This window comes from Rana temporaria, chromosome 9 (assembly GCF_905171775.1).
Source record: "Rana temporaria chromosome 9, aRanTem1.1, whole genome shotgun sequence".
Lineage (NCBI taxonomy): Eukaryota > Metazoa > Chordata > Amphibia > Anura > Ranidae > Rana > Rana temporaria.
The window spans coordinates 144,890,965-144,918,412 of NC_053497.1; the positions used below are offsets into that span (position 1 = coordinate 144,890,965).

At 45.7% G+C, this 27,448-nt stretch overlaps 1 protein-coding gene across 1 annotated transcript; it reads right to left on the reverse strand.

The window, feature by feature from the left end:
* Positions 1–207: 207 nt before the first annotated feature.
* Positions 208–27,441, reverse strand: PTGES2 (prostaglandin E synthase 2). The gene is made up of 7 exons (XM_040324743.1): positions 27,046–27,441; positions 19,644–19,838; positions 12,713–12,768; positions 12,466–12,615; positions 3,234–3,434; positions 839–956; positions 208–344 (listed from the first exon to the last, which is right to left on the reverse strand). Exons 1-7 carry the CDS (start codon positions 27,400–27,402, stop codon positions 216–218), a joined length of 1,206 nt encoding a protein of 401 aa, XP_040180677.1. The 5' UTR covers positions 27,403–27,441; the 3' UTR covers positions 208–215.
* Between the last annotated feature and the right edge of the window lie 7 nt (positions 27,442–27,448).

Here is a 27,448-nt window from a genome sequence, read left to right on the forward strand (position 1 = left end):
AATAAATAGACTGTTTTGAAACCGTTAATTTCCTGCAGAATATTACCTTATTGCAGAGGGGACCAGTTTATGACCATTATGTTCCAATTGGAACAGGTAAAATGTATTTACCATGAAAATTCTGCTAAGCAGATACATTTCACAATTTCTGGTTTGGTCAGTTTTTAAAGCCCTTGAAGAACAATCGTTTCCCATATAGGAACGTTCTTTTTTTCTCAGTGCAAAGCAGCTTTTTCTTGTATGGCGTTGGTCATTCTTTGGTACCATGGTTTTATCTTGGTATTTGCCATCATATCATCAAAGGCTTTCAATCCCTCCATAACTCTCAGGACCCCATATACAGCCTGTGAAAAAGTAAAACACTGAGAATCAATGGAAAAATTTCTATATAGATATAAAATTGGCAAGAAATACAAAGGGGTTTATACAATTCAAACTGTGCTGGAGCAAAGGGAGGGGGAGCACTTGTTATATCCATAACTGTACATCATGCCACACTCACTTGCCACCTGTTTCCTCTGGACAGGAGTCGTCTTTCCTGGGCCACCGATGATGAACCTTCTGTGCATGAACCCTCAAACTATATTATCAAGGCACTTGGCTCCCCATATTGGCATTTTATAGATGCCAAAAGTATGACCAGCGTGTACACTCAACATGTGCTGTATTACAAAGCCTTTTTTTCAACTTTAGTTGAAGTCTAAATTATATGCAGGCAGGGAAGGGTGTGTGTGTGTGTGTGTGTGTGTGTATATGTATATGTATATGTATGTATATGTATGTATGTGTATGTATGTGTATGTATGTGTATGTATGTATGTATAGGGACCAGCCTTACCAGATCTGCCAGATTTGGCTCAGAGCCTCCCAGGAACTTTTTGTCCTTCCCCACAGCTTTAACCCAGGTGTCAGCAGCTTTGTATAGGTCCTGCCGCACATCGTCTTGCAAGTTGTGCCTGTGATGACAAACAATTGTATAAGAGTTCCAACAGATACAGTGGGCTTCGACCGATATAGTGTTTCAGGGACGGAACAGATTTTTTGGCTGCCTTTCAGGCTTTATCACTTTTATTGCTGTCACAAGGAATGTAAACATTCCTTGTGACAGTAATAGGCAGTGACAGGTACTCTTTATGGAGGGATCGGGGGGTCTATAAGACATGAAACCCCTCCTCTGCACTTGAAAGATCTGCATTTTTTAATACTTTCTATATTTTAAAACTGGCGCCTTTATGATGCCAGTAATCCGGAAGTGATGTCATGACATAGCTTCCGGGTTACTAGATCCGAGGCCAGGCCAGCGGATGTTCCGGCTGCTCGCTCGGGCCTTTCCAGGTGGGGCAGGAGACCCGGGTGGAGCGGTGGAAGGCTGAGCTGCATCGGTTGCTATTACAAGAAAGCCAACCGTCCGCTCTAAAGAACGGTAACAGGGTGATGCTTGCAGCTGCAAGCATCATCCCGGTACAACCCCTTGAAGCAATAAATAGGTAAGTTTGTGACCGATGCCGATGTTCAAAAAGTGAACATCAGCCGGTGATAATCAGCCTCAATCCCGGCCCCTTACCACGTGACCAGCTGTTAGCTAATGACAGCTGATCACGTGATGTAAACAAAAGCTCGGTAATCTTTTTTTTTTTTCTCCTCATGCGGACAGGTGAAAAAAAAGACGATCAAAGGCTTTTGTGCAAGGGATGTCGGTCCCGAGGAGGAAGAGGCACATCTGCCTCATCTGTACCCACCAGTGCCCACAGTTCCACAAATCAGTGCCCACCAGTGGAAAACAGTGCCACCTATCAATGCCTACCAGTGGTGCCAATTAGTGCCTCATCACCAAGTGCTGCCCATCAGTGGTGCCCATCAACGAAGGAGGAAAATTACCTGTTTGCAAAATTTTATAACAAAATATAAAACGGTTTAGTATTTATTTTTTTATTCTGTCTTTTTTTTTTTTTTATTAACAAAAAATAAAAACTGCGGAGGTGATCAAATACCACCAAAATAAAGCTCTATTAGTGGGGAGGGGGGGGGGGATAAAAATGTAATTTGGGTACAGTGTTGTATGACCGCGCAATTGTTATTCAAAGAGTGAGAGCGCTGAAAGTTTAAAATTGGCCTGGGCAGGAGGGGGATTTAAGTGCCCAGTAAGCAAGTGGTTAAGCTGCATTTTTTCTACACACCACTGCACATGTATGTTATGAACAAAGCACGTTTTCCAATGTGCTCCGTTTACACCATACGTGTGGCTGTGTGCAGAAAAAAAGGCAGCTCAACAAACATGGTGTGAACAAGCTCTTAAAGCGGAGGTTCACCCATAGCGAACACATTTTCCCCTTAGCTTCATGCTCGTTTTCTCTAGGGGAATCGGCTATTTGTTTTAAAATATGATCCGTACTTACCCGTTTACGAGATGCATCTTCTGCGCCGCTTCCGGGTATGGGCTGCGAGACTGGGCGTTCCTTCTTGATTGACAGTCTTCCGAGCGGCTTCCGACGGTCGCATCCATCGCGTCACGATTTTCCGAAAGAAGCCGAACGTCGGTGCGCAGGCGCGATGGATGCGACCGTCGGAAGCCTCTCGGAAGACTGTCAATCAAGAAGGAACGCCCGCTCCCGAAGACCCATACCCGGAAGCGACGGAGAAGATGCGTAAGAAAATCTCGAAAACGGGTAAGTACGGATCATATTTTAAAACAAATAGCCGAGTCCCCTAGACAAAACGAGCATGAAGCGAAGGGGAAAATAGAAAAAAAAAAACGAATTGGGTGAACTCCCGCTTTAAGCTCTGCAAGGTTCCACCCCTTGCCTTACAATCAGTGGAGGGGAGGTTTCTTTCAGCTACTGTGTTGTCATCATGGGATTGTCAGTTAAAGTGGAACAGAAGGCATTCAACAAAAGACTTCAAGCAGGGAAACCATCACAGAAGTCTTTTCTGCAATAAAATACACCTGTCTGCTTGCAGTCTACTGCGTCCTGTAAATGGAGCTGTTCAGCTTGCATTGCGGTCTCTCTGCATCGCGATGACCGATGCCTGCGCATGCACAGGAGTTATATAATCCTGCGCTGGCCAATGGAGTTGTCCAAAGACCAGCATCCTGCGGGAGACCCAAGTCGTTCGAGAGGAGGTAAAATTGAGTTTCTTTAGCAACGCTTTAATGTCAAGCGCTGTGCATAGAGGAAGGACACAGACAAAAAAAAAAAAAAAAAGAATAAAAATGAACACCAAGATTTACAAACCTTTTTTTTAGCCTCTTGCCAATGAAAAACATGGCTGCTGCTCCCACATATTTAGCAAAAAGGCCTTCCACAGAGCCGAAGTTCCCTTCACGTACAATGTAGTCAAATGATGAAAGTGCTTCTCCTGGGGAGCGGTAAACATTGGGTGAAATTAGGTGAACCAGCCAGTCATCGACCCATCGCCGCCATTTCATCTCTTCCCTGTAAAAGAAAGACAGATGATATTTTACCATGCACTCTCAAAATCTTCTGAAACTAGCAGTCAGAGGTAGCAGAGGGATCAGGGCACTGCTATAAAGTGAAAACCATCTTAACCACTTAAGACCCGGACCATTATGCAGGTTAAGGACCTTGCCCCTTTTTGCTATTCGGCTCTGCGTCGCTTTAACTGACAATTGCGCGGTCGTGCGACGTGGCTCCCAAACAAAATTAGCGCCTTTTTTTCCCCCACAAACAGAGCTTTCTTTTGGTGGTAATTTGATCACCTCTGCGGTTTTTATTTTTTGCGCTATAAACAAAAATATAGAGCGACAATTTGAAAAAAAAAAATGAATATTTTTTACTTTTTGCTATAATAAATGTCCCCAAAAATATATATAAAAAAAACTTTTTTTTCCCTCAGTTTAGGACGATACGCATTCTTCTACCCATTTTTGGTAAAAAAAAAAAAGAAATGAAATAAGCATTTATCGATTGGTTTGCGCAAATTTATAGCGTTTACAAAATAGGGGATAGTTTTATTGCATTTTTATGAATTTTTTTTTACTACTAATGGCGGCGATTAGCGTTTTTTTTCCCGTGACTGCGACATTATGGCGGACACATCGGACAATTTTGACACATTTTTGGGACCATTGTCATTTTCACAGCGAAAAGTGCTATAAAAATGCACGGTTTACTGTGAAAATGACAATTGCAGTTTAGGAGTTAACCACTAGGGGGAACTGTAGGGGTTAAGTGTGACTTCATTTGTGTTTCTAACTGTAGGGGGGCGGGGCTGGACGTGTGACGTCAGTGATCGTCTTTCCCTATATCAGGGAACAGACAATCACTGACACTGCCACAATGAAGAACGGGGAAGGTGTGTTTACACACACACACACACACCTCTCCCCGTTCTTCAGCTCCGGTGACCGATCGCGGGACACCGGCGGCGATTGGGTCCGCGGGTCCCGCAGCTTTGGACCGGGTCCCGAGCGTGCCGCCGGCAGTGCGCTCGCAACCCCACGGCTGGGCTTACAGAGACACGTACAGGTACAGGATTGTGCCCAGCCGTGCCACTCTGCCGGCGTGAATGAGTCCTTAAGTGGTTAATGTGCAGCAAGGCAGTTTTCACTTTATAACTCTAGCATCAGTGGTCACGTGTTACAAGGAAAGAGTCCAGAGACATGCTGGCACTGCATGAGAGCAATGGAGAGGGTGAGTATAAAGTCAAGACAAACTAATGCCAGAGGCATGAGGGAGTGAACCTGCATGCTCCCTCAGGGTGAACTGGCCTTAACGTGAAATAACCTGTACCGTTATTACTATGTTAGGATTATCATTATCTTCATCTATTAGCAGGTGAATGCAGCCCTCCATGCATTCACATACATTGAATCTGGGCCTTAAAGTGGAGGTTCACCCAAAAAATAATTTTAACATTACATTCAGCCGAGTTGTCCTAATGACAATCGGCTGTTTTTTTCCCCCGTACATACCTTATTTTCACCGCCGCTTCCGGGTATGTCTTCTGCGGGACTGGGCGTTCCTATCTGATTGACAGGCTTCCGACCGTCTCATACAGCGCGTCACGAGTTGCCGAAAGAAGCCGAACATTGGTGCGGCTGTATACGGCGCCTGCGCACCGAAGTTCGGCTTCTTTCGGCAACTCGTGACGCGTAGTATGCGACGGTCGGAAGCTTGTCAATCAATTAGGAACGCCCAGTCCCGCAAAAGACATACCCGGAAGCGGCAGTGAAAATAAGGTATGTACGAAAAAAAAAATAAAAAAATAAAAACGAAAAAAAACAGCCGATTGTTATTAGGACAACTCGGCTGAATGTAATGTTAAAAATTTATTTTTGGGTGAACCCCCGCTTTAAGTGGTAAAATGTTGCTCACGTCTTATCCATTTACTCAATGCAGCTAAAGCATGCATTCAATTGTGTTGGAAGAAAACCTCACTTCTGTTAGGTTTATGGTTTGCTAAAATTAATGAAAAAGCTGCTTGCTTCTGAGAACAAATAGAGAGAAACAATGCCGAAACCGCTGCTTGCATTGGATCAACTTCACCTTCTCCACAGATTACCAGGCTGCACTGGCCACCGAGTTGAGATGTAGACCAAGTTGTGTACCCCTTCCAACACCTGCAAATAATTGGGAGCCATGCACAGCCGACACACACACACACACACACACACACACACACACACACACCTCTACCCCGTAGGGGCCATCTCCTTTCCCAACCCCCTCTTTTTTCTTCCCCTCTACCCCTCCTTACCTTTCTCTTTTTTTGGCTTACTGAGGCAGGTCTTACATAGTTCAAATCTGGGCTGGTTCAGCAGGAACCGGCCCAGATTCAAACTATGTATGGGCAGGCTGAATGTACTCAAGTGTATCGAATGATCAGATTGGGTACAACCAGCGATTATCACTAGCGGCTGCTATAGCCACTAGTGATAATTACTGTCTTCTCCTGGCGGGGACAACTTCCCCTGCCCACCTGCCAGGAGAAGACCGTGGCTCAGCTGGGTGAAATACGGCATTCAACACTGTCTGCGTTGATGGGAGAGAAAAAATAAATAAAAAAAAGTCTTTCATGCAACTCGTGGTTGCAGGAAATAAATTTTCTCTGTGTACGGCTGGCCTTACACTAAAGTCTGCAGTCATACTCAGGTGAACATAACAGGTTCTTATCATATACTCATCAGAAAAGGGCGAGATAATTTAGAGAGGAAGTGAATCACAAATAATCATGGTTTTGTTCTATACATTGGTTGATGGAAGTAGCAAGTTAAACTTAGTTGTTCTCTTAAGCTGGGTACACGTTACTTTTTTTTTTGTGCCACCCACTGGGTTGCACGAAAAAAAAGTAACACCTGTCAGCTCCGGTCTGAGCCGCTGTACTAACCTTGCGAGGTTAGTCCAGCGATCTCCCCCACTGAGCTGTTCTGACAGGGGGAAGACCCCTTCGCCATTGGCTGAGAGCGCTGATCAGGTGTCGGTTGAATGCTAGTTTTGCAGCATGCACATCCGACAGAAGCTGGCCAAAACAGCCGGCTTCTGTCAGGCAGACCAACATACACACAGGCAGAATGTCGCCCATGTTATTTTTGAACTGGCAAAAGAAAATACTTTCATCGGGAAGATCCTAAATTTAAATGCTCGTACATATGATTGCGATTTTTTTTTTAAAATCAGAAAAGGTTTTATTAAGAGAAAAGAACCATACAATTTTACAGGCATATCCGTTACATTGTGCAGCATAAAAAACACTGGATACAGGCTGCATCCTAACACATATCTTTCTACTCGTACACAAGGGTACTAAACAATTTATGCTGTATCCAAACTAAGTTGTTAACATTGTCATACCTAGCGCTGTACATATCACATCCAATTCCGTTCTCCCTCCCTTCCTCAACTCAGGGAAACTTATTGAGGAGAAACAAGGTAGCAAAAAAAAAAAAAGAAAAAGAAAAAGAAAAAAGGGGGAGAGAAAAAAAGAAAAAAAAAAAAAGGGGGGGGGGGGAGTTTCACAGCTCATATACAGGGCAGACGTTCCGGCAGTGAACCCTATCAGCGTTACAAGAGGGATGTGGTAACTGCATTGCTATAACCCGCCACCACCTAAAACACACAAAGACAGGTCTCACTGTCACTGGGGATATTCATTGCATAAGCCCACCCCATCATATATATCTCTTACCCCACAAGAGGGTCACCTCCTTACCTCAGCAGTCTGTCCATCACTAGATCGACCGGTGACAGCCCGGGGGCATACAACCAAGGTGCCCACAGTCTGTCGAACTTCCCCGGCCGACCCCTGTGCTGATATATAAATTTTTCCAAGCGAATGGTGTCTCCCATTTGGGCGATCCATTCCCTCATCGTCGGTGGCTCAGTAGCCTTCCAATGTCTCAGAATTAGTTTGCGGGCCTGAAACAGGGCTCTGGTTATGGCCTGTTTGGAGTCATCGTCCATGGGGATGTCATCCAAAATACCCAGTAGACATGGCTTCGGGTCCGTAGGTACGTTGGTCTGAAATACTCTATTGACTGTAGCTAAAACCCCTGTCCAATATGGGTGTAACTTGGGGCACCTCCATAACAGGTGAATTAGGTCCCCGTGGTCTCTCTCACACCGGGGGCAATTAGAATCCGGTCTCATCCCCATTTTGAACAGCCTAGCGGGCGTATAATGTACTCTAAGAATAATGTAGAGTTGTGAGAGCCGTTGGGCCACATTTAAGGAACACAGTTGTACCCCCTGGAGCACCTCCTCCCACTGCTCATCCTCGAACACACCTACATCTCTCTCCCACCTACTTGAAGCCGCCAGGGGGAATCCCTCCAGGAATATGGAAAGAATCATGGAATAAGCCATAGAAATGAAACCCTGAAACTGGGAAACTCCTGCCATGTACTTAAATATGTGCGTATGCGAAAGAATCCAGGGGTTCCCTCCTGACTGTGCCCTCACGGCATGCTGCAACTGTATATAGTGGAAGAGCATAGACCGCGGGAGGTGATAACGCTCCCTCAGCTCCGTGAAGGGAATCAGGCCACCCGCCGCAAATATGTGTCTCAAATGCGTGACGCCGCACCTCCTCCACCGCGCCCCACAATCCAACGTGAGTAACTCCTCATAATACCCATTGGCCCAGATCGGGCTGTATTCTGTGAATCCCTCCACACCCTGTAGTTGTCTAAGTTTATTCCAAATTTTTTGCATCAGAACATACGTGGGGAATCGTCTATTGGACTTTGCATACGCCAGAGCTTCCATACCCGTAGGCACACTATCCAGACCGGTGACATGGCACATTAGGGCCCTAATGGGGTCAAACTGCACTCCAGCCTCCCCCGCTCCCAGTCCCTCTGGCATCGCCCGGGCAATATGCTGTGCCTGAGCTGCCAGATAGTATACCCAAGGGTTAGGGAGGACAAGGCCCCCCCTCCGCCTTGGGCTTCTGTAGCTGCTCCAGTCTAACCCTGGGGGGCTTATTCAACCAAATAAAGGACCTAAAAAGAGAGTTGATAATCCTGAATAATTTTAGGGGGATAACCATGGGAGTGTTGTGAAGGAAGTATAAGATCTGAGGCATAAAAATCATTTTTATGAGATTTATCCTGCCCACCAGAGACATCTTAAGGCGCGATCATACTTTGACTGTATCTCTAATTTTATTTAACAGCGGGTTCAGATTGAGTATCAGAAAATCTCGCGGATCCGGGGTAATCCAGACCCCCAGATACTTGATACGTGTAGACACTGGCACCCCGTGAATCGACCGTTCCCCTCCACTCTGGGCCTCGTCTAGCAACAGGAGTGAGGACTTGGTCCAGTTAATGACTAGACCTGAGTAAGTCCCAAACTTGCCAACCACCGCCATCGCCTCCTTCAGGGAGCCTTCCGTGTCTCCCAAAAGCAGCATAGTGTCATCTGCATAGAGCAGGGATATGCAATTAGCGGACCTCCAGATGTTGCAGAACTACAATTCCCATGAGGCATAGCAAGACTCTGACAGCCACAAGCATGAACCCAGAGGCAGAGGCATGATGGGACTTGTAGTTTTGTAACAGCTGGAGGTCCGCTAATTGCTTATCCCTGGCATAGAGCATAAGCTTCTCCTGAATCCCTCCATAGTTGAAACCCCTCACCTGTTGGTTAGCTCTAATCAAGGCCGCCATGGGTTCAATGGCGATGGCGAAAAGGAGCAGGGACAGCGGACACCCTTGTCGAGTGCCCCTATGCAGGGTAAAGGATTCAGAAATGTGACCCGCCTCTCTGATGACCGCCTTAGGCGAACAGTATAACAACCTCACCCATGACAGGAACTTTTCTATGATTGCGATTTTAAATAATTTTTGTCCCTAGCTCAGTTCAAAGCTAGGGGATGTTCTATGTAGTAAGCCCCACCCTTCTTAATGCTTAAGACTCCATTCACCACATGTACCGTCTTCTCCTGGAGCTAGACAAACTATGATTTGTTTTACCTATCTGATGCTCTTCTGTTATACTCTGCACAAGTCTTTGGATTAAAGCTTTCTATGATCTGCAACATGTCATTTTTGATGAAGTCTCTGTCTGCTAAGCTACAGAGACTAAGTTAAGCTCACCAGAGCTAGAACAGTTATAGGTATCACACTTTCGGTGCTTAGATTGCAGAAGCAGACCAATGATTTAAGCTTTCTCTATGGCAGTGAAAGCTTTCTGGAAAAAAAAATGATCCTCATTAGCTGTAATGTTACCTGCAATTGGAAAACAATGCTATGTCTACTTCAAAACACAGTCTCTGCTCATTCTAACCCCTTTGATGTTCTTGGGACGAAACGCATCGGGTGGACCCCCCCCCTGTTGCTACTACTTTGCACAAAGCGCTTGTACATCCATCTAAGGCCCCTTTTACACGGACGGACCGTTCAGGTTTGATGACGGACCTGAACGGCCGTTCCATTCATCTCTGTGGAGCGTCGGATGTCAGCGGAGACATGTCCGCTGACACCCGACCCACTAAAAACAGACGTATGGGGATACGTCCCCATCCGTCCATGGCGGATTGGATCGGGTAAGATCTGATGAAAACGGACAAGCTGTCCGTTTTCATCAGAACGCTCCATAGGAGACAGCGACACCCGACAAGCCCCTCCCCGCTCAGTGAGCAGAGAGGAGCTTGTCATCCGTCGGCTCAGCAGAGATCTGCGGACAGATCTCCCATTGAGCTGGCGGGAGCAGACGGACTCCGTAGCGTGTGAAAGGAGCCTAAATGTAAGTGTTCTAGCTACATTCAATTTTCAACATTCAACACAGAGTTATGCTATGTGGATGTTTTTTTCTTCCTAATCTATGGTACACACCCTTCCTACATACACATCCGGGATTTTTTTTGGACCATCATGTCCTGTGAGACCATCGGGTAACCAGCTATCTTGTTCTGTGGTATACTCCATTCCTCTGCCGTTTGGTCACTCTTGCTACAGCCATTGGAGACACATACAGGATTGCCCAGGTTCCATCGTGGTTTTACCACACAAAGCTGAGTTTGACTCATCTGAACGTAGGTTCTCCTGGGTTCAAACTCTCTGGTAAGCCCCTTACCCATCGGTGGTGGTTTCTCTTCACGTTAATTCATTTCAATGCTCCTTCAACTCTAGCACCTCTTTGAAGTTATCACCAGGCTTTGGAATTCACCAATATTATTGCTGGATTATACTATAGTCAGATTTGTATTTTTACACTATTCGCGTTTTTCGCACATGGACATTTATATATTTATGTATTTATGTGGACATTTTCACTTCACTTTTATGGTCATATTTGTAATATGAAATTTAATGCCAACCTAACTTAATTAGCGCTACACTTGTTTTGACATTCTAACCCCTTTCAAGAGGATTTTTGTTGATGACCCACATTCTTTGGACATAATCACATCAATTTATTCCCCCATCATCTCTGCCGCTTTTCTAATCCACCCCCCAGGGAAGACTTGGGTCTAACTTTTGCATTGGAGGATTGGTAGGATATGTGATTAGCTACCTCCAAACGCTTGACTAATGCCATAGTTTCCGAACAGAATGCACACAATGCGCTAGTACCTTGTAGCTACCTGATTAGCCCTCACATTATCAGCGTATTTTCTACATTGCTTTAGAAGATTCCACAAAATGGCCTAACTACTAACTAACTACCATTCAACGCAAAAAGCTAAACAAGTTCCAAATCATATGGAACATCTGAATATTACACTATCTGTATGCTACTACTGACTGCTCTTAATTAACCACTTCCCGACCGCCGCATGTATATGTACGTCCACAGAATGGCGCGTACAGGCAGATGGGCGTACAGGTACATCCCCGCCTTTCCGATCGGGACCCCCCCCCCCCCCCGTTACATGCGGCGGTCGGATACCCACGGGGAGCGTTCCGGGACGACGGCGCGGCTATTCGCCTATAGCCGCTCCGTCGCGATCGCTCCCCGGAGCTGAAGAACGGGGAGAGACGTATGTAAACACGGCTTCCCCGTGCTTCACTGTGGCGGCGTATCGATCGAGTGATTCCTTATATAAGGGAGACTCGATCGATGACGTCAGTCCTACAGCCACACCCCCCTACAGTTGTAAACACACACTAGGTGAACCCTAACTCCTACAGCGCCCCCTGTGGTTAACTCCCAAACTGCAACTGTCATTTTCACAATAAACAATGCAATTTAAATGCATTTTTTGCTGTGAAAATGACAATGGTCCCAAAAATGGGTCAAAATTGTCCGAAGTGTCCGCCATAATGTCGCAGTCACGAAAAAAAAAAAAAAAAAAAACGCTGATCGCCGCCATTAGTAGTAAAAAAAAAAAAAAAAAAGAAATTAATAAAAATGCAATAAAACTATCCCCTATTTTGTAAACACTATACATTTTGCGCAAACCAATCGATAAACGCTTATTGCAATTTTTTTTACCAAAACTAGGTAGAAGAATACTTATCGGCCTAAACTGAGGGAAAAAATTTTTTTTATATATGTTTCTGGGGTACATTCATTATAGCAAAAAGTAAAAAATATTGCATTTTTTTCAAAATTGTCGCTTTATTTTTGTTTATAGCGCAAAAAATAAAAACCGCAGAGGTGATCAAATACAACCAAAAGAAAGCTCTATTTGTGGGGAAAAAAGGACGCCAATTTTGTTTGGGAGCCACGTCGCACGACCACGCAATTGTCTGTTAAAGCGACGCAGTGCCGAATCGCAAAACCTGGCCTGGGCATTTAGCTGCCTAAAGGTCCGGGGTTTAAGTGGTTAAGTTTGAGCAGCACGTTTTAGATTCCGAAATGCCCAAACTGTGCTCCCCCCGATGTTCCTGGAACTCCTGCTTCAAAACCCTCCTTCCACAAAGCTCTCCAAGATTCAGACATAAAATGTCAGGCACTTTGTGTCTGCTCTCACATTACGGTGTTTGTGACGGGCGCCTGACAACAGAGTCAGGTCATGTGACGTTTTGGTATAGCACACAACACCGTATATACTCACGTCTGTGCCTCCTTAGAAGCATACACTTGCTTGGTTTCCTGCTCATCCAGCATGAGCCAGTATCTGTTCTGATACTCTGTCACCGCTTTCCCCTTTTCATCTGTTTTTATAGTTGGATAATAAGACACAATCTCTTCCAAACTTTTCTGCCTGCAAACCAGAAAGAGGAAAAAAATAAATAAGCACAAGGACAATTATACACCTGACCTTGACAGACCTTTCAAGGTCAGAATTTTCTAGGACTTACTTAGAGATAATGAAGGTTTTCATAGCACTGATGATAACAGAAGAGTCATTTAGTTGCTGCAGAAAAAAAATTTGCATTAGTCACGACCACTTTTTTTTTTTTTAGACAAAAATCTGTACAAAAGCATAAAATTCACTGTAATGGGACTTTAAGTGGCAATAAAAGTATCAAAAACTATAAATTTCTTTTAAAATTCATAATTATTATACATCCAGCAAAAGAAATACAAAAAATAAAGCGCATTAAAAATTACCCATCATTACATGATTGTACAATAAAGTGGTTCTAAAGTCAGATTTTTTTACCGAATGGGTGAAGATGAAAAACCTTCTGCATGCCCTCCCCCCCATACCTACCCTGATCTCGATCCAGCGATGTGCATGAAAGCACGGGCTCTGTCTGTTCTTCCTTACCCCCTCTTTAACTCAGAGACAGCAGTGGCAGCCATTGGCTCCGGCTGCCGTCAATCATAGTCAGCAAGGAGGGAGTGGGGGGCGGAGTCAATAGACACAAACAGCGAGACTCTGAATCAAGCCCGCACAAGTGCAGGGGGAGGAGCTAGGAGCGCCAGTGGGGGACCAGAGAAGAGAAGATTGGGGTTGCTCTGTGCAAAACTATTGCACATAGCAGGTAAGTAGAAAGTCTTACTTTAAAGTCCAGCCTGAGCTTTTTAGGCTGGGCTTCTCCTCTGAGTCACAGGAGTGCAATTAGTTTTGCACTCCTGTGACCTGTTTTCAGTGGAGAGCGGTCTGAAGTTCGCTCATCACTGACGTCACTGCCATCAGTCCAAGGACCGCGTCATCCTGACTTCCAAGTCTGGATCCGCCAGCTACCTTGATTGATAGGTGCCTTAGTGAGAAGCTGAGACAGCCGCTCCCCACCCCTCCGTGGCTCAGTGCAGAGAAGTAGAGAAGAAGTAATGCTGACTGATGGTTCTCACTCCTCCCCAAGCAGAGCGATGCTGACTGAGCCATCGGCGGTGTTCAGTGGCTCGGTTCTCAGTGCAGAGATGCCAGGGGACAGATGCAGCATCAGTCTGAAGCGCCATCCACCAAGGTAAGTATAACTAGCAAAAGAAAGAAAGGGGAAAAAAAACATACTTTCACCAACAGCAATTCATACTGCGATTTCTCTACTTATCTCCTTTTAAAATGCAAAGAAGCTAACAGAGGGGACTTCTAGTGGACAGCCAGCAAATCAGCAGTGGGATTAGATCACAGTATCCAGTGTTCTCAATCTACTGCAGCAGAGGGGTTTCCTCAGGATATATATGAACTATATCTTACAAATCATCTCTCGACACATCAGCTTCTGCAAACCCCCTCTACAGCAGAGCTCGAACTAGGGGAGAGAGAAGCAGCACATGGAGCCCATCAGTTGTGCTACAATGTTTGTATGATTACAAGGAACATGCTGATGGAATAAAACAAAGCAACAGAGATGAGCTCATCCGTCTGCTGCTTCTCCTTTCACTGACCAATCACAGACAGGCTGGGGAGAGAGAAGACTTGTAACTGCAGCAAATAAAATCCATGTTTCCTGTCCTGCCAGACAAAGCTGTGCTGTGTACTAGAGCTGTGTAAGATTGAGAAATGGATGTACAGAATTATAAATCTCGACAGAAGAATCAACTCCCTTATATGTATTATATCCGTGAATTCTGCCGTTTGCCTGTGGTTCAGGTATGAGATATTTTTTTTATCCAGAAAACGAGTTTATTGAAGCACACATATAAAATTACATACATCGAGAATGCATTCAGGTATAAGACAATAGGCTACATTCCGTTACAATTTTCAACAATGGTACATCATATCACTCCACCATCCACGTACATGTCAAAATCCGATCCGTCCCTGACCCCATCCCAGCCCCCTTACATAGTGAATTAAAAAGAAAAAAAAAGAAAAGAAAAAGACCAAGAAAAGTGGTTTTCCACATCCCTCCGACCTATCTCATTTACATTGCACAGATCAGGTTGAATTGCTCAGGCCGAGTAACCTGCCCGTGACCAGGTCCACCGGGGCCAAGCCCGGTACATCCAGCCACCTGCCCCACAACTTCTCAAATTTCTGGGAGCACCCTCTGTGTTGGTATATCACCCTTTCCTTTTCGGAGCATCTCCCCCATAATGTTGATCCACTCCTTCAGGCTGGGAGGTTCCTCCGCTATCCAGTGAGACATTATGAGTTTGCGAGCTTGGAATAGGGATCTAGCAACCGCTATCTTGGTACCTTCCTCCCACTCCAGCTCATCTAATATAAGGAGCAAGCATCGTTTAGGGTCAGTAGGGAGCAGGACTTGGAACACCCTATTAATGGTGTCTACTATTCCCGCCCAGTAGGGGTGGAGCTTCGGGCATCTCCATAGTAGGTGGATCAGGTCGCCATGATCTCTCTTACACCTAGTGCATAGCGGGGTGGGCCTTAGCCCCATAGCAAAAAGCCTATGGGGGGTGTAATACACCCTCAGTAATAGGTATAGTTGCGACACCTTCTGGGACACATTCAAGGAACAAAGTGGTACTGCCTGTAAGGCTTCATCCCACTGTTCGCCATCCATTGGGCCCACATCGCCCTCCCACTTGGCCTTCACTCTCAGCGGATGCTTGGACATGAAGCTGTGTAACAGCATATTGTAACACTGCGATATGAACCCCTTGGTAGAGGCTGCCCCTGCAATCAGATTAAACAAAGGGGTAGGAGAAGGAAGCCAGTCCGAGGCGTCCCCCTGGGCCTTTACCGCATGACTAAGTTGCATATAATAGAACTGCATGGATTGTGGTAACTTGAAAAGATCCCGCAGATCTGCAAACGGGAGGAGTTTCCCGTTGCGAAATATCTGTTTCAGATGAACTATCCCATATCTCCTCCAGAGTGCCCCATGTTGTAACTTGGCCAATTCAGGGTATGAGTCATTTGACCAGATGGGGCTATAGTCCGTGTATCCTGTCACTCCCTGCAGGTACCTAGCTTTGTTCCATACTTTTTGCATAAGGTTATAAGTGGGGTACTGCTTGTTCGGCTTCCCGAAGGCGAGCGCCTCAAGGGCAGGAGCTACCGACTCCCTCCCAACTGTATGGAGCATCACCATCTCCGAGGAGCCCCCTCCCTCCCCCTCCCTCCTCTCCCCAGTGCTAACAACCCCCACCAGCTGTTGCAGCTGAGCTGCTATATAGTATAACCAGGGATTAGGGAGGGCAAGCCCCCCCTCGTCCTTCGGGCACTGGAGATGTTCTAACTTTATCCTGGGGGTACGATTTTTCCAAATGAGTGAGCGGAACAGGGAGTTAACAATCCTAAATATCTTCAGGGTCACTACTGTGGGGGCATTATGAAGTACATAAAGCAACTGGGGCATTAGAATCATTTTGATCAAGTTCACCCTACCAGCCACTGATAGGGACAGGGAATTCCATGTTTTAATACGGTCACGAAATTTTTGCAGCAGCGGGGATACATTCAGTCTACCATACTCGCATATCTTGGGTGTCACCTGGATTCCCAGATATCTAAATGAGGCAGTCAGAGGCACCGTAGACGACGTTGGGGGAGCCCCCCCTTCGTCAATAAGCATCAATGAGGACTTAGTCCAGTTTATCTGTAGTCCCGAGAACTTACCAAACTCCTGTATTACAGTCATGGCCCCCGTCAGTGAGCTCTCCACATCCCCTAACAAGATCATGGTATCATCTGCATACAGCATTATTTTCTCCTGCCTGTCCCCGTATCTGAACCCCACTACCTCCGAGCTGGCTCTGATTTTAATTGCAAGAGGTTCTATCGCCAAGGCGAATAGCAGAGGCGACAGTGGGCATCCCTGTCGCGTGCCTCTCCCCAAAGTGAAAGTGTGTGAAACCGCCCCTGAGGACCGAATGGCCGCTTTTGGGTCATAGTATAATAGCCGGACCCAGGAAACAAAGGATTCCCCGAAACCAAACCTCTCGAGAACCTCCCATAAATACTCCCACTCAACGCTATCAAAAGCCTTCATAGCGTCCAGTGAGAGCAAGGCCCTTTGTCCCACATTGTCTGCTGAGGATTGCATATTAAGGTATAGCCTACGCAAGTTGACAGCCGTCGACTTGTCAGGCATAAATCCTGCTTGGTCCGGATGGACCAGGCTAGTAATGACCCCGTTCAGCCTGATCGCTAGCATTTTAGCCAGCAGCTTAATGTCGCTCTGGAGCAGCGATATCGGCCTGTAGGAGCCCGGATCCAACGGATCCTTACCAGGCTTTAAGATCAGTACAATGTTAGCAGTAGTCATGGAAGTGGGCAAAGTCTGTCGTTCCCTGGCCGCATTAAACACCGCCAGGAGTTTCGGTAGGAGTATACCCGCGTATTGTTTATACACCTCAATGGGCAGTCCGTCTGCCCCCGGCGCCTTACAGTTTGGAAACGCGGCTAGCGCTGTTTGCAACTCTTCTAATGTGAAAGGGGCGTCCAAGGTCCTCCGCTGCAGGTATGAGATATTAAACCAACATGTTTCAACCACAAACGATCAGACTCCACACAGAATGAACTTAAACCAAGATATCCAGGGAGAAATACAATTTTTTTTTTTTTAAAGTTTGCTGGGTTACAAAAAAGAGTTCAATCGCAGGAGGTGCATGCCACCTCCCAGACTGCTGCCCGTTATTTAAAATTTATAACTGTTTAAGGCAGGCCTAGACAAAATCCGGGCGCCTGGTCGCAAATTGCGACAAGAAATTGTGACCTGGCACCTGGGTAAGCTTAGGGCTGCAGAAGGCCGCAAAGCCGCGGCCTCAATTACCGGCCGGTATATGAGGCCGCGGCTTTGCGGCCTTCACAGAAGGAAGCTGAGGCCTGCAGAAGGCCGCGGCCTCAATTACCGGCCGGCAGGTAATTGAGGCCGCGGCTTTACGGCCTTCACAGAAGGAAGCCGAGGCCTGCAGAAAGAATTTAGGAGTGGCCATGTTGTGGTGGCCGTTGGCATTACAGGTTACATTACATTACATTACAAGTAGCAAAAAATAGCAGTTCTAATGTGTTTTTTCACGGCCATCTCCTTCCCTCTAATTAGAACCCCCAAACATTATATATATTTTTTATTCTAACACCCTAGAGAATAAAATGGCGGTCATTGCAGTACTTTCTGTCACACCGTATTTGCGCAGTGGTCTTACAAGCGTACTTTTTTGGGGGAAAAAATACACTTAATTAAAAAAATAAGACAACAGTAAAGTTGGCCCAATTTTTTTTTATATTGTGAAAGCTAATGTTACGCCAAGTAAATTGATACCCAACATGTCACGCTTCAAAATTGCGTCCGCTCGTGGAATGGTGACAAACTTTTACCCTTTAAAATCTCCATAGGCGACGTTTAAAAAATTCTAGTTACAGAGGAGGTCTAGTGCTAGAATTATTGCCCTCGCTCTACCAATCGCGGCAATACCTCACATGTGTGGTTTGAATACCGTTTACATATGCGGGAGCTACTCACGTATGCGTTCGCTTCTGCACGCGAGCTTGGAGGGACAGGGTGCGTTTTTTGGCTCCTAACTTTTTTAGCTGGCTCCTAGATTCCAAGCAAATTTGTCAAACCCTGGCTTAAGGACTGCCCCACATACATCTATTGCAGCAGGGTGGTTCCTTTCCTAGGATCTGGGGCGTGCGCCATCTGAGCCATGCTCCCACTGTGATTGGACACAGCAAGAGCCAATCAGCTGGTCCGGCAGATCCGATGTCTGCTGGAAACCCAGCAATCGTTCCAAGAGAGGCAGAATGGCGGTCTGCCTATGTAAACAAAGCAGATTGCCATTCTGCTAGCAAGACAGAGATCTTGTGTTTCTGCCAACACAGATCTCCATCTTTCTTTAGTTAAACCATCCCCTACGCAGTTAGAAAACACTCCCAGGGAACACAGTTAACCCATTGAACGCCCCTGATGTTAACCCCTTCCCTGCCAGTGCAGTGACAGCGCATTTTATTTAGCACTGATCACTTTATTGGTGTCACTGATCCCCAAAAAGTGTCAGATTTGTCTGCTGCAATGTCGCAGTCCTGCCAATTTTTTTTATCGCTGACCGCCGCCATTACTAGTAAAAGCAATTAAAGAAATTAAAAAGGCCATAAATCTATGCCAAAATTTGTAGACGCCATAACTTTTGTGCAAACCAAACAATATACGCTTATTGACATTTAATATCATTAAATATGTAGAATACAAAGTGGCCTAAATTGATGAAGAAATTAGATTTTTTTACATTTTTAATTGAATGCGTTTTATAGCAGAAAGTAAAAAACATTTTTTTTTTTCCAAAATTGTATAAAGCAAAAAAAAAAAAAAAACGCATTGGTGATCAAATACCACCAAAAGAACACTATTTGTGCGAAAAAAAGGACAATTTTATATGTGTACAGTGTCGCACGACTGGCACAATTGTCAGTTAAATTAACGCAGTTTCGTAACGCAAAAAATGGCCTGGTCAGGAACGGGGTAAAACCTTTCAGAGCTGAAGTGGTTAATTGATGCTGGGAATAACAACGATCACTATACTTCCAGCTCTCCGACAACAGACCTGCTCTCCTACACAGCCGCCATCCTGCTGTTTGTTTGCCCCTCCTCTCGTCAATTTACTGGACCAGTTTGGTTTCTGTGAATCCATTCCCAGTATACAGAGAATTCTGTGAATGGATGAGAAGAGGGAGGAGGAGCAGAAAGGATAGCGTGTGTATGTAAGCCACAAGTCTACTGTTGGGGCACTTCCTCGCATTACTGAGGACGTAAATTGTAAAGAACAGGCAGCGACTTAAAACGTGGCATACCCCACCTGAGATGTATCCATTTGTAACCCAACTCAAGTTTTTCCTTGAGTCACTTAAAATAAAGAGAACGCAAAATAAATTTCAACTTCAAAAGAAATCTACGAGGGCTTGTATAGCAGAAGAAAAAATAAAAAACTCACAATAGGGCAGCCAGCGTTAGCCAAAAGGATGGGAACCTTTCTATAGGAGGAGAATTTAATCTCTTTCCTCATGACTGGGTTGACTTCCACTATCTCATGCGGCAGCTGGTGATAGTCCAGGAAGGCTCGCACCTTACTACAGAAGGGACAGGTCTTGTACTGGTAGAGTGTGAGCTGTACGCCACCCACTGGGACCTGAAAAAGATAAAAAGGATTTGAACTAAACACAATCCATCCCTTAAAGGAAAAAAAAAAACAAAAAACAATGCCACACATTACAGGATACCTGTACTTTTGAGCTCACGTAGTATAGCCAAGGACACTAAGCAGCTTTGCAAGTAGAAGCGGTTTTTTTTCCCAGCCTTTTACTCTCCTGTGCTTTAATGTCGGCTAGGCCCAGTACAGTGTAAGCATTGCTTTGTTTACATTTAGCTGGTCTGCTTTGTACAGTGTAATGAGCAAGGCGTGTTCGCAAGTCGCACGTGCAGAGCCCACCAGGCTCGCTGCACATCGCTAATCACAGGCAGTGAGACATTTCCCGATCTCTGCAGCCACGCTTTGGGACAATGTCTCATTGCCTGTGATTAGAGGTGCATTGAGCCTGGCGGGCTCTGCATGTGCAGCTTGTGAACACGCCTGAGCTCATCATTAGTAATGAGCAATGACTCCATACCAGGCCTGAGAACAGGGAACAGATCTAGATATGAATTCAGTTTCTGCAGTTGGCTCTCAGAATTCCATGAGATGGACTGGTGGCAGGGTTTAGCTAAAACTCACACAGTATTGTCTTCCTACAGCAGTCTGATCTGCTTCCACCGTGACTACATACAGGTGAAACTCGAAAAATTGGAATATTGTGCAAAAGTTCATTTCACTAATGCAACGTAAAAGGTGACACTAATATATGAGATAGACTTATTACATGCAAAGCAAGATAGTTCAAGCCGTGATTTGTCATAATTGTGATGATTATGGCTTACAGCTCATGAAAACCCTAAATCCACAATATCAGAAAATATTGATATTACATGCAATCAATAAAACAAGGATTGTACATAGAATAATATCGGACCTCTGAAAAGTAGAAGCATGCATATGTTCTCAATACTTGGCTTGGGACCCTTTTGCAGCAATTACTGCCTCAGTTTCCATGCCATTCCATGGCACGCCGCATTATCGGTCTGTGGCACTGCTGAGGTGTCATGGAAGACCAGGATGCTTCAATAGAGGCCTTCAGCTCTTCTGCATTGTTCGGTCTCATGTCTCATCTTTCTCTTGGCAATGCCCCATAGATTCTCTATGGGGTTCAGGTCAGGCGAGTTTGCTGACCAATCAAGCACAGTAATCCCATGGTCATTGAACCAGGTTTTGGTGCTTTTGGCATTGTGGACAGGTGCCAAGTCCTGCTGGAAAATGAAGTCAGCATCCCCATAGAGCACTGGTTCTCAACCTGGGGGTCGGGACCCCCTTGGGGGTCGAATGACAATTTGCCTGGGGTCCCTGAATCCTTGGCTGTTCCTGAAGCCTGCACCGCTCTCCCAGGCTTCTTACGGCCACCCAGCAGGGCTGTCCCTGGAGCCCGTGGTCACCCACTCAGCCTCTTCGCAGCCGCCCATTCAGTTCATGGCATGGATGGGGGGCAGAGACTAGAGGTCAGCTGACTGGTGAGGAATGTGCTGGAGGAGACCCTATCTCCCGATTTCGACATAGGTGTCACTGCTGCGAGACACCGAAAAGTCAGAGACACAGTGAAGCCAGAGACACAGTGAGTAACACTACCTGTGAATATAGTTGCCATTAAAAGGCCCCACTACAGTTCTCAGATCAGCAGATGACCTTGATCAAGAGCATCTAAGTTGGCTGATCAGAACTCCCCGCCAGCACTGCCACTGATCCCAACTCCCCACTGTATGGGTAGAAGGGACTCAGGGAACGCTAAATGTCCGTGGGTTAGGGGTGCAAACTACTTGTCTTACCTTGGGTGCTGACAACCCAGGCTGTCAGCACCCAAGAGTGGGACACTTTGAGCCTAGAATATTGCACCTTTTCACAATATTCTAATTTTCTGATATTGTGAATTTGGAGTTTTCATGAGCTGTAAGCCATAATCATCACAATTATGAAAAATCACGGCTTGAACTATCTTGCTTTGCATGTAATGAGTCTATATTTCACCTTTTGCGCGATATTCAAAATTCTTTGAGTTTCACCTGTAGGCGCAGTATTCTACATCCCACTTTGCTACCCTCAGAAACTTGCCATTCAGATTGAAAAGTAGACTTCTACAGATTTTGAAAAATGCATAGATTTCTTCCCTGGGCAAGCAATCCAATTCCATGAGAGCAAGAACACCATCACTTTGGAAGCATGTGGACAGCATTTTTCCTAAAAATGCGACCTAAACACATGCAAGCGCTTCATACATCTTGTAGGGCAAGTAACAAAGTCAAAGGGGTATCTTCCCAAGTGCCACATGTCACTGTATAAGTACATTGTACCACTCATCTCTTTGGTAGGTCATAGGAAGTCATTGGTAAACTGTAGCAGTGTGCAAATGTAATTCTTCACAAAAAAAAAAAAAACCACATGTGAATGAAGACTGGAATTGGCCATTAACCACCTCAATACAGGGCACATTCACCCCCTTCCTGCCCTGTCCTCAGTGCTGTCACATAACGCTGAAACCAAATGAAATTTTTATCATTTTTCCACCACAAATAGAGCTTTCGTTTGATGGTATTTGATCACCAGTGGGGTTTAAAAGTTTTTGCTAAACAAATGAAAAAAAAAAAATTGTAAAGAAGTACGTTTTCTCCTTCACTGATGGGCACCGACGACGAGACACCAATATGCAGCACCGGCGACGAGACACCAATATGCAGCACCGGCGACGAGACACCAATATGCAGCACCGGCGACGAGACACCAATATGCAGCACCGGCGAGGCTGCACTGATAGGCTCTATACTGTGATTGTATGGAAAGAACCCACACACTGGAGTCCGTCCAAATGCTTTATTCGATAATCACCAAGTACAAAGTAACTGCCAACATGTTTCGGCAAATAGCCTTGTGAACAAGGCTCTGCGCCGAAAACACGTTAGCAGTTACAGTGGAATCTTGGATTACGAGCATAATCCATTCCAGAATGCTTGTAATCCAAAGCACTCACATTTCAAAGCGAGTTTCCCCATAGAAGTCAATGAAAACAAAGATAATTAGTTCCACATTGACTTCTATTGTATGCAGTACCACATTTGGCCAGAGGTGGGGGGCACGGGAGAGACTCTGGTACCAGTAACCAACACGCATATTTGGAGGTTCTCACAGAGCGGTGCTATTCTGCGTTTACTGCGATTGGCGATGTGGTGTGTTGAAACAGCGCACCACTTCCTCCCGGTGTGTGCACAACCAACTTGTTCTGCTGTACGTCTAACTACGATGTTCAGTCAGAACAAGAGAGTCGTCACTCAGCAGTCACTTTGCTATAGGCCTGGCGGGATGTGGTTGAACGAAGTACACACACTATTGTTTTTTTTCTGTTCAAACCAGGAGGTTGGAGCCGCTGTACTAACTATGCAAAGTTAGTATAGTGATCTCCCTTGCTGAGCTGTTGTGTTCTGACAGAGGGGTGCCCCCCCCTATGTCTGCGCCGCCAGAAAAGACTGGAAGCTGGTTGGCTGAGAGCGCTGATCGGCTGCTGGCTTTGTGCACTAGTGCTCAGTCAAGTTCCTCCACCCCAAACTCGCTCATCCATGTCTTTATGGACCTTGCTTTGTGCACTGGTGTGCAGTCATGTTGGAACAGGAAGGGGCCATCCCCAAACTCTTCCCACAAAGTTGGGAGCAGGAAATTGTTCAAAATGTCTTGGTATGCTGACACCTTAAGAAGAGTTCCCCCTCACTGGAACTATGGGGCCCAGCCCAACTCCTGAAAAACAACCCCACACCATAATCCCCCCTCCACCAAATGGAACTAAGGGGCCAAGCCCAACCCCTGAAAAACAACACCACACCATAATCCCCCCTCCACCAAATGATTTGGACCGGTGCACAACGCAAGGTCTATAAAGACATGGATGAGCAAGTTTGGGTGAAGGAACTTGACTGGCCTACACAGAGTCCTGACCTCAACCCGATAGAACACCGTTTGGGGTGAATTAGAGCGGAGACTACGAGCCAGGCCTTCTTGTCCAACATCAGTGCCTGACCTCACAAATGTAAGGTTAATTGCGCTAAACCGAAAATGAACATATGTTAATCAAACATATTGGACGTGTGCTAAGGTGCATGTGCTAAAAAATTCTTAGATTAACAATCTGAATTTATACACCATTAAAGTAATCCCATATGATCAGAGGGCCCAAAGCCACCTGGCCCTACTGAGCAATGCAATATAGTGAGAATTGCCGTGACAGATTGTTAAATAAATTAAAATTAAAGAACCACAAATAAGTGAATAAAGTCCATAAACTTCAATTTAGAGATGAATGTGATGAGTCCAAGTGAGAATGAAGACACCCGTGAGAGCTTTAAAGACGCTGGTTGTAGCATTAAAACGTGAATCCACCACCGATCACACAGCTGCTTACCAGAAATCAAGGTCCTGCCGGACCACTATCAACATGTCTTTCCACCATAGATGTCAAATCCGCAGAAAGTTCACCACTTGCGCTGGGACCATGCCGTGCTCAATGATGAAAAAACACAAAACAGGCTCCACATAGCATAAAATCCGGGTGAATTTATTTAAAATAAAGTAAAAACAAGTATACAACTCACATTTGGGTTGATAAACCAAGCAGTTGGCCTGTAACGCCGGCCGGACGTATCAGGAACAAAAGCCACTCGTTGGAGAAATGAAGGGGATGGCGTCCACACGTCACTCACTCCACCCGACGCGTTTCGTGAGAAATCACTTCGTCTCGGGGTAAATTCACCCGGATTTTATGCTATGTGGAGCCTGTTTTGTGTTTTTTCATCATTGAGCACGGCATGGTCCCAGCGCAAGTGGTGAACTTTCTGCGGATTTGACATCTATGGTGGAAAGACATGTTGATAGTGGTCCGGCAGGACCTTGATTTCTGGTAAGCAGCTGTGTGATCGGTGGTGGATTCACGTTTTAATGCTACAACCAGCGTCTTTAAAGCTCTCACGGGTGTCTTCATTCTCACTTGGACTCATCACATTCATCTCTAAATTGAAGTTTATGGACTTTATTCACTTATTTGTGGTTCTTTAATTTTAATTTATTTAACAATCTGTCACGGCAATTCTCACTATATTGCATTGCTCAGTAGGGCCAGGTGGCTTTGGGCCCTCTGATCATATGGGATTACTTTAATGGTGTATAAATTCAGATTGTTAATCTAAGAATTTTTTAGCACATGCACCTTAGCACACGTCCAATATGTTTGATTAACATATGTTCATTTTCGGTTTAGCGCAATTAACCTTCCTTTTTTTAAATACTTGCTTTGTTTACACACAATTTAATTGCTGCTTATTAATCCTAAACTCTCTACCTTAGCGCAGTTGTTCCCAAAATAATTTCTTTGCATGACCTCACAAATGTGCTTCTGGAAGAATGGTCAAACATTCCCATAGACCAGGGGTCCTCAAACTATGGCCCTCCAGTTGTTCAGGAACTACAATTCCCATTATGCCCAGTCATGTCAGTGAATGTCAGAGTCTTGCAATGCCTCATGGGATGTGTAGTTCTGCAACAGCTGGAGGGCTGTAGTTTGAAGATCTCTGCCATAGACACACTCCTAAACCTTGTGGACGGCCTTCCCAGAAGAGTTGAAGCTGCTATAGCTGCAAAGGGTGGGCCAACTCAATATTGAACCCTATGGACTAAGACCAGGATGCCATTAACTGCTTAAAGTGGTTATAAACCCAACCACACATCTTGCACCTACAGGTAAGTCTAGATTAAGGCTTACCTGTAGGTGCAACAAATATCTCCTAAACCTACACGGTTTAGGAGATATTTACACTAATTACAGGTGCCGATGTCTATGGCGCAGGCGCACTGAAAGTGCTGTTTTTCTTAATGGCATAACCAGTGTTAATGCCGTATTCCTGCACATGCACGGGGATCCCGGGCGCATGCGCTGGAGTGATGTCATCGCCGCTCCGGCCAATCACAGCGGCGGCGAACAGGGAGGGCTTCGATCTCAGGTAAGTGCAACATAACGAGCTAGTATGCTATGCATTATGCCTCTTTCAGGCCCCCCCCCCCCCGTTTTCCGGTGTTTACTTCCTCTTTAAGGACCAGCCACAAACATTATACTGCGAAAGCCCTCCTCGGCGATAAGCCATAGGTGTAGGTCACTCACTTTAATAGCGATGGGGGCGCGTGTGCACCGGCCACCCACATGTCCACCGGCCACCCACGATCACTCCACAGACAGACAGAATGGGGATCTCTCAATGTAAACAGACAGATCTGCTGTTCCTAGCGATTAGGAACAGCGATCCGTCTCCTCCTCTAGTCAGTCCCCTCCCCACACAGTTAGAAACACCTCCCAGGGAACACATTTAAAGTGGTTGTAAACCCTTACAGACCACTTAGACCTACAGGTAAGCCTAGGCTTATCTGTAGGTGCAAGAAATATCTCCTAAACCTGCACGGTTTAGGAGATATTTCCAAAAGACATGCGCCATAGACAACGGTGCACTGAGCATGCCGTTAGTGGCGGGATGTGACGTCATCACGGCACCTGCCAGTCACAGCGCCGGAGCTGCGATACAAGGAAGACACTCGGGGAAAGATGGCGGAGGTGAAAAACAAGCACCGCTGCGGGGGCTTCGATTTTTCAGATTTTTTTCCCAAGAGGGTTTACTTCCTCTTTAACCCCTTGATTCCCTAGTGTTAACCCCTTCCCTACCAGTGACATTTATACAGTAATCCGTGGCTATTTTTAGCTCTGAATGCTGTATAAATGTGTCCGATCTGTCCGCCACAAAGTCCCGTTAAAAATCACAGATCGCCATTACTAGTTAAAAAACAATAAAAATGCCATAAAACTATCTCCTATTTTGTAGACGCTATAACTTTTGCGCAAACCAATCAATATTACGCTTAGTGCATTTTTTTTTTTTTAACCAAAAATATGTCGAAGAATAAATATCAGCCCTTAACTGATGAATACATTAGTTTTTTACATTTTTTGGGGGGATATTTATTATAGCAAAAAAAAAAAAAATATTGCTTTTTGTTTATTGTGCAAAAAAATTAAAACCACAGAAGTGAACAAATAACACCAAAAGAAAGCTCTATTTGTGGGGAAAACAAGGACTTCCGGGGCTGAAGTGGTTAAAGTTCATGTAAAGGCGGTTGTCCCAATACTTTTGATAATATAGTGTATATAAAGGAGAGGCTGGCCTCGGGGTCATACCTGTGTCTCCTCCTCCTCGGTCTTCTGCTCCCCCAGGACATAGTTCATGGAGTGTATGACCCCCAGGGCTCCACCTACAGCGACCATCACCCCCCACCCCCTCCTGCCCTCTCTGCCCTCCTCCTGCCCCCTCCAGCCTGTCCTGTACCCTCTGCAGCCAGCACTGAGAGGGGTGAGCCCTGTGTGTGGAGAGGTAAATAGAGGGCTCCTCGGGCTCTGCACACACACATATCCTCTGCAGCCCTGTACAGTGCCACCAGCTGCCAGCCCACTACCTAGACCGGCCACACCAACCCTCCATTGCCCGGCCAGGCGCCATGACAGAGCGCCCAACTCGTGTACCCTGCGAGCCGCCATCTTTCCTGCAGCCTGGCCCCGCCCACCCCCTGCTACACATGACCCG

Excerpts from the sequence above, each read along its gene's own strand:
- PTGES2 (XM_040324743.1), bottom strand. The coding sequence starts at position 27,402 with ATGGCGGCTCGCAGGGTACACGAGTTGGGCGCTCTGTCATGGCGCCTG. Across the intron at positions 12,616-12,712 it reads AAAACCTTCATTATCTCTAA|GCAGAAAAGTTTGGAAGAGA; the intron begins GTAAGTCCTAGA and ends TCTGGTTTGCAG. Across the intron at positions 3,435-12,465 it reads GCTTCTAAGGAGGCACAGAC|GGAAGAGATGAAATGGCGGC; the intron begins GTGAGTATATAC and ends TTTCTTTTACAG.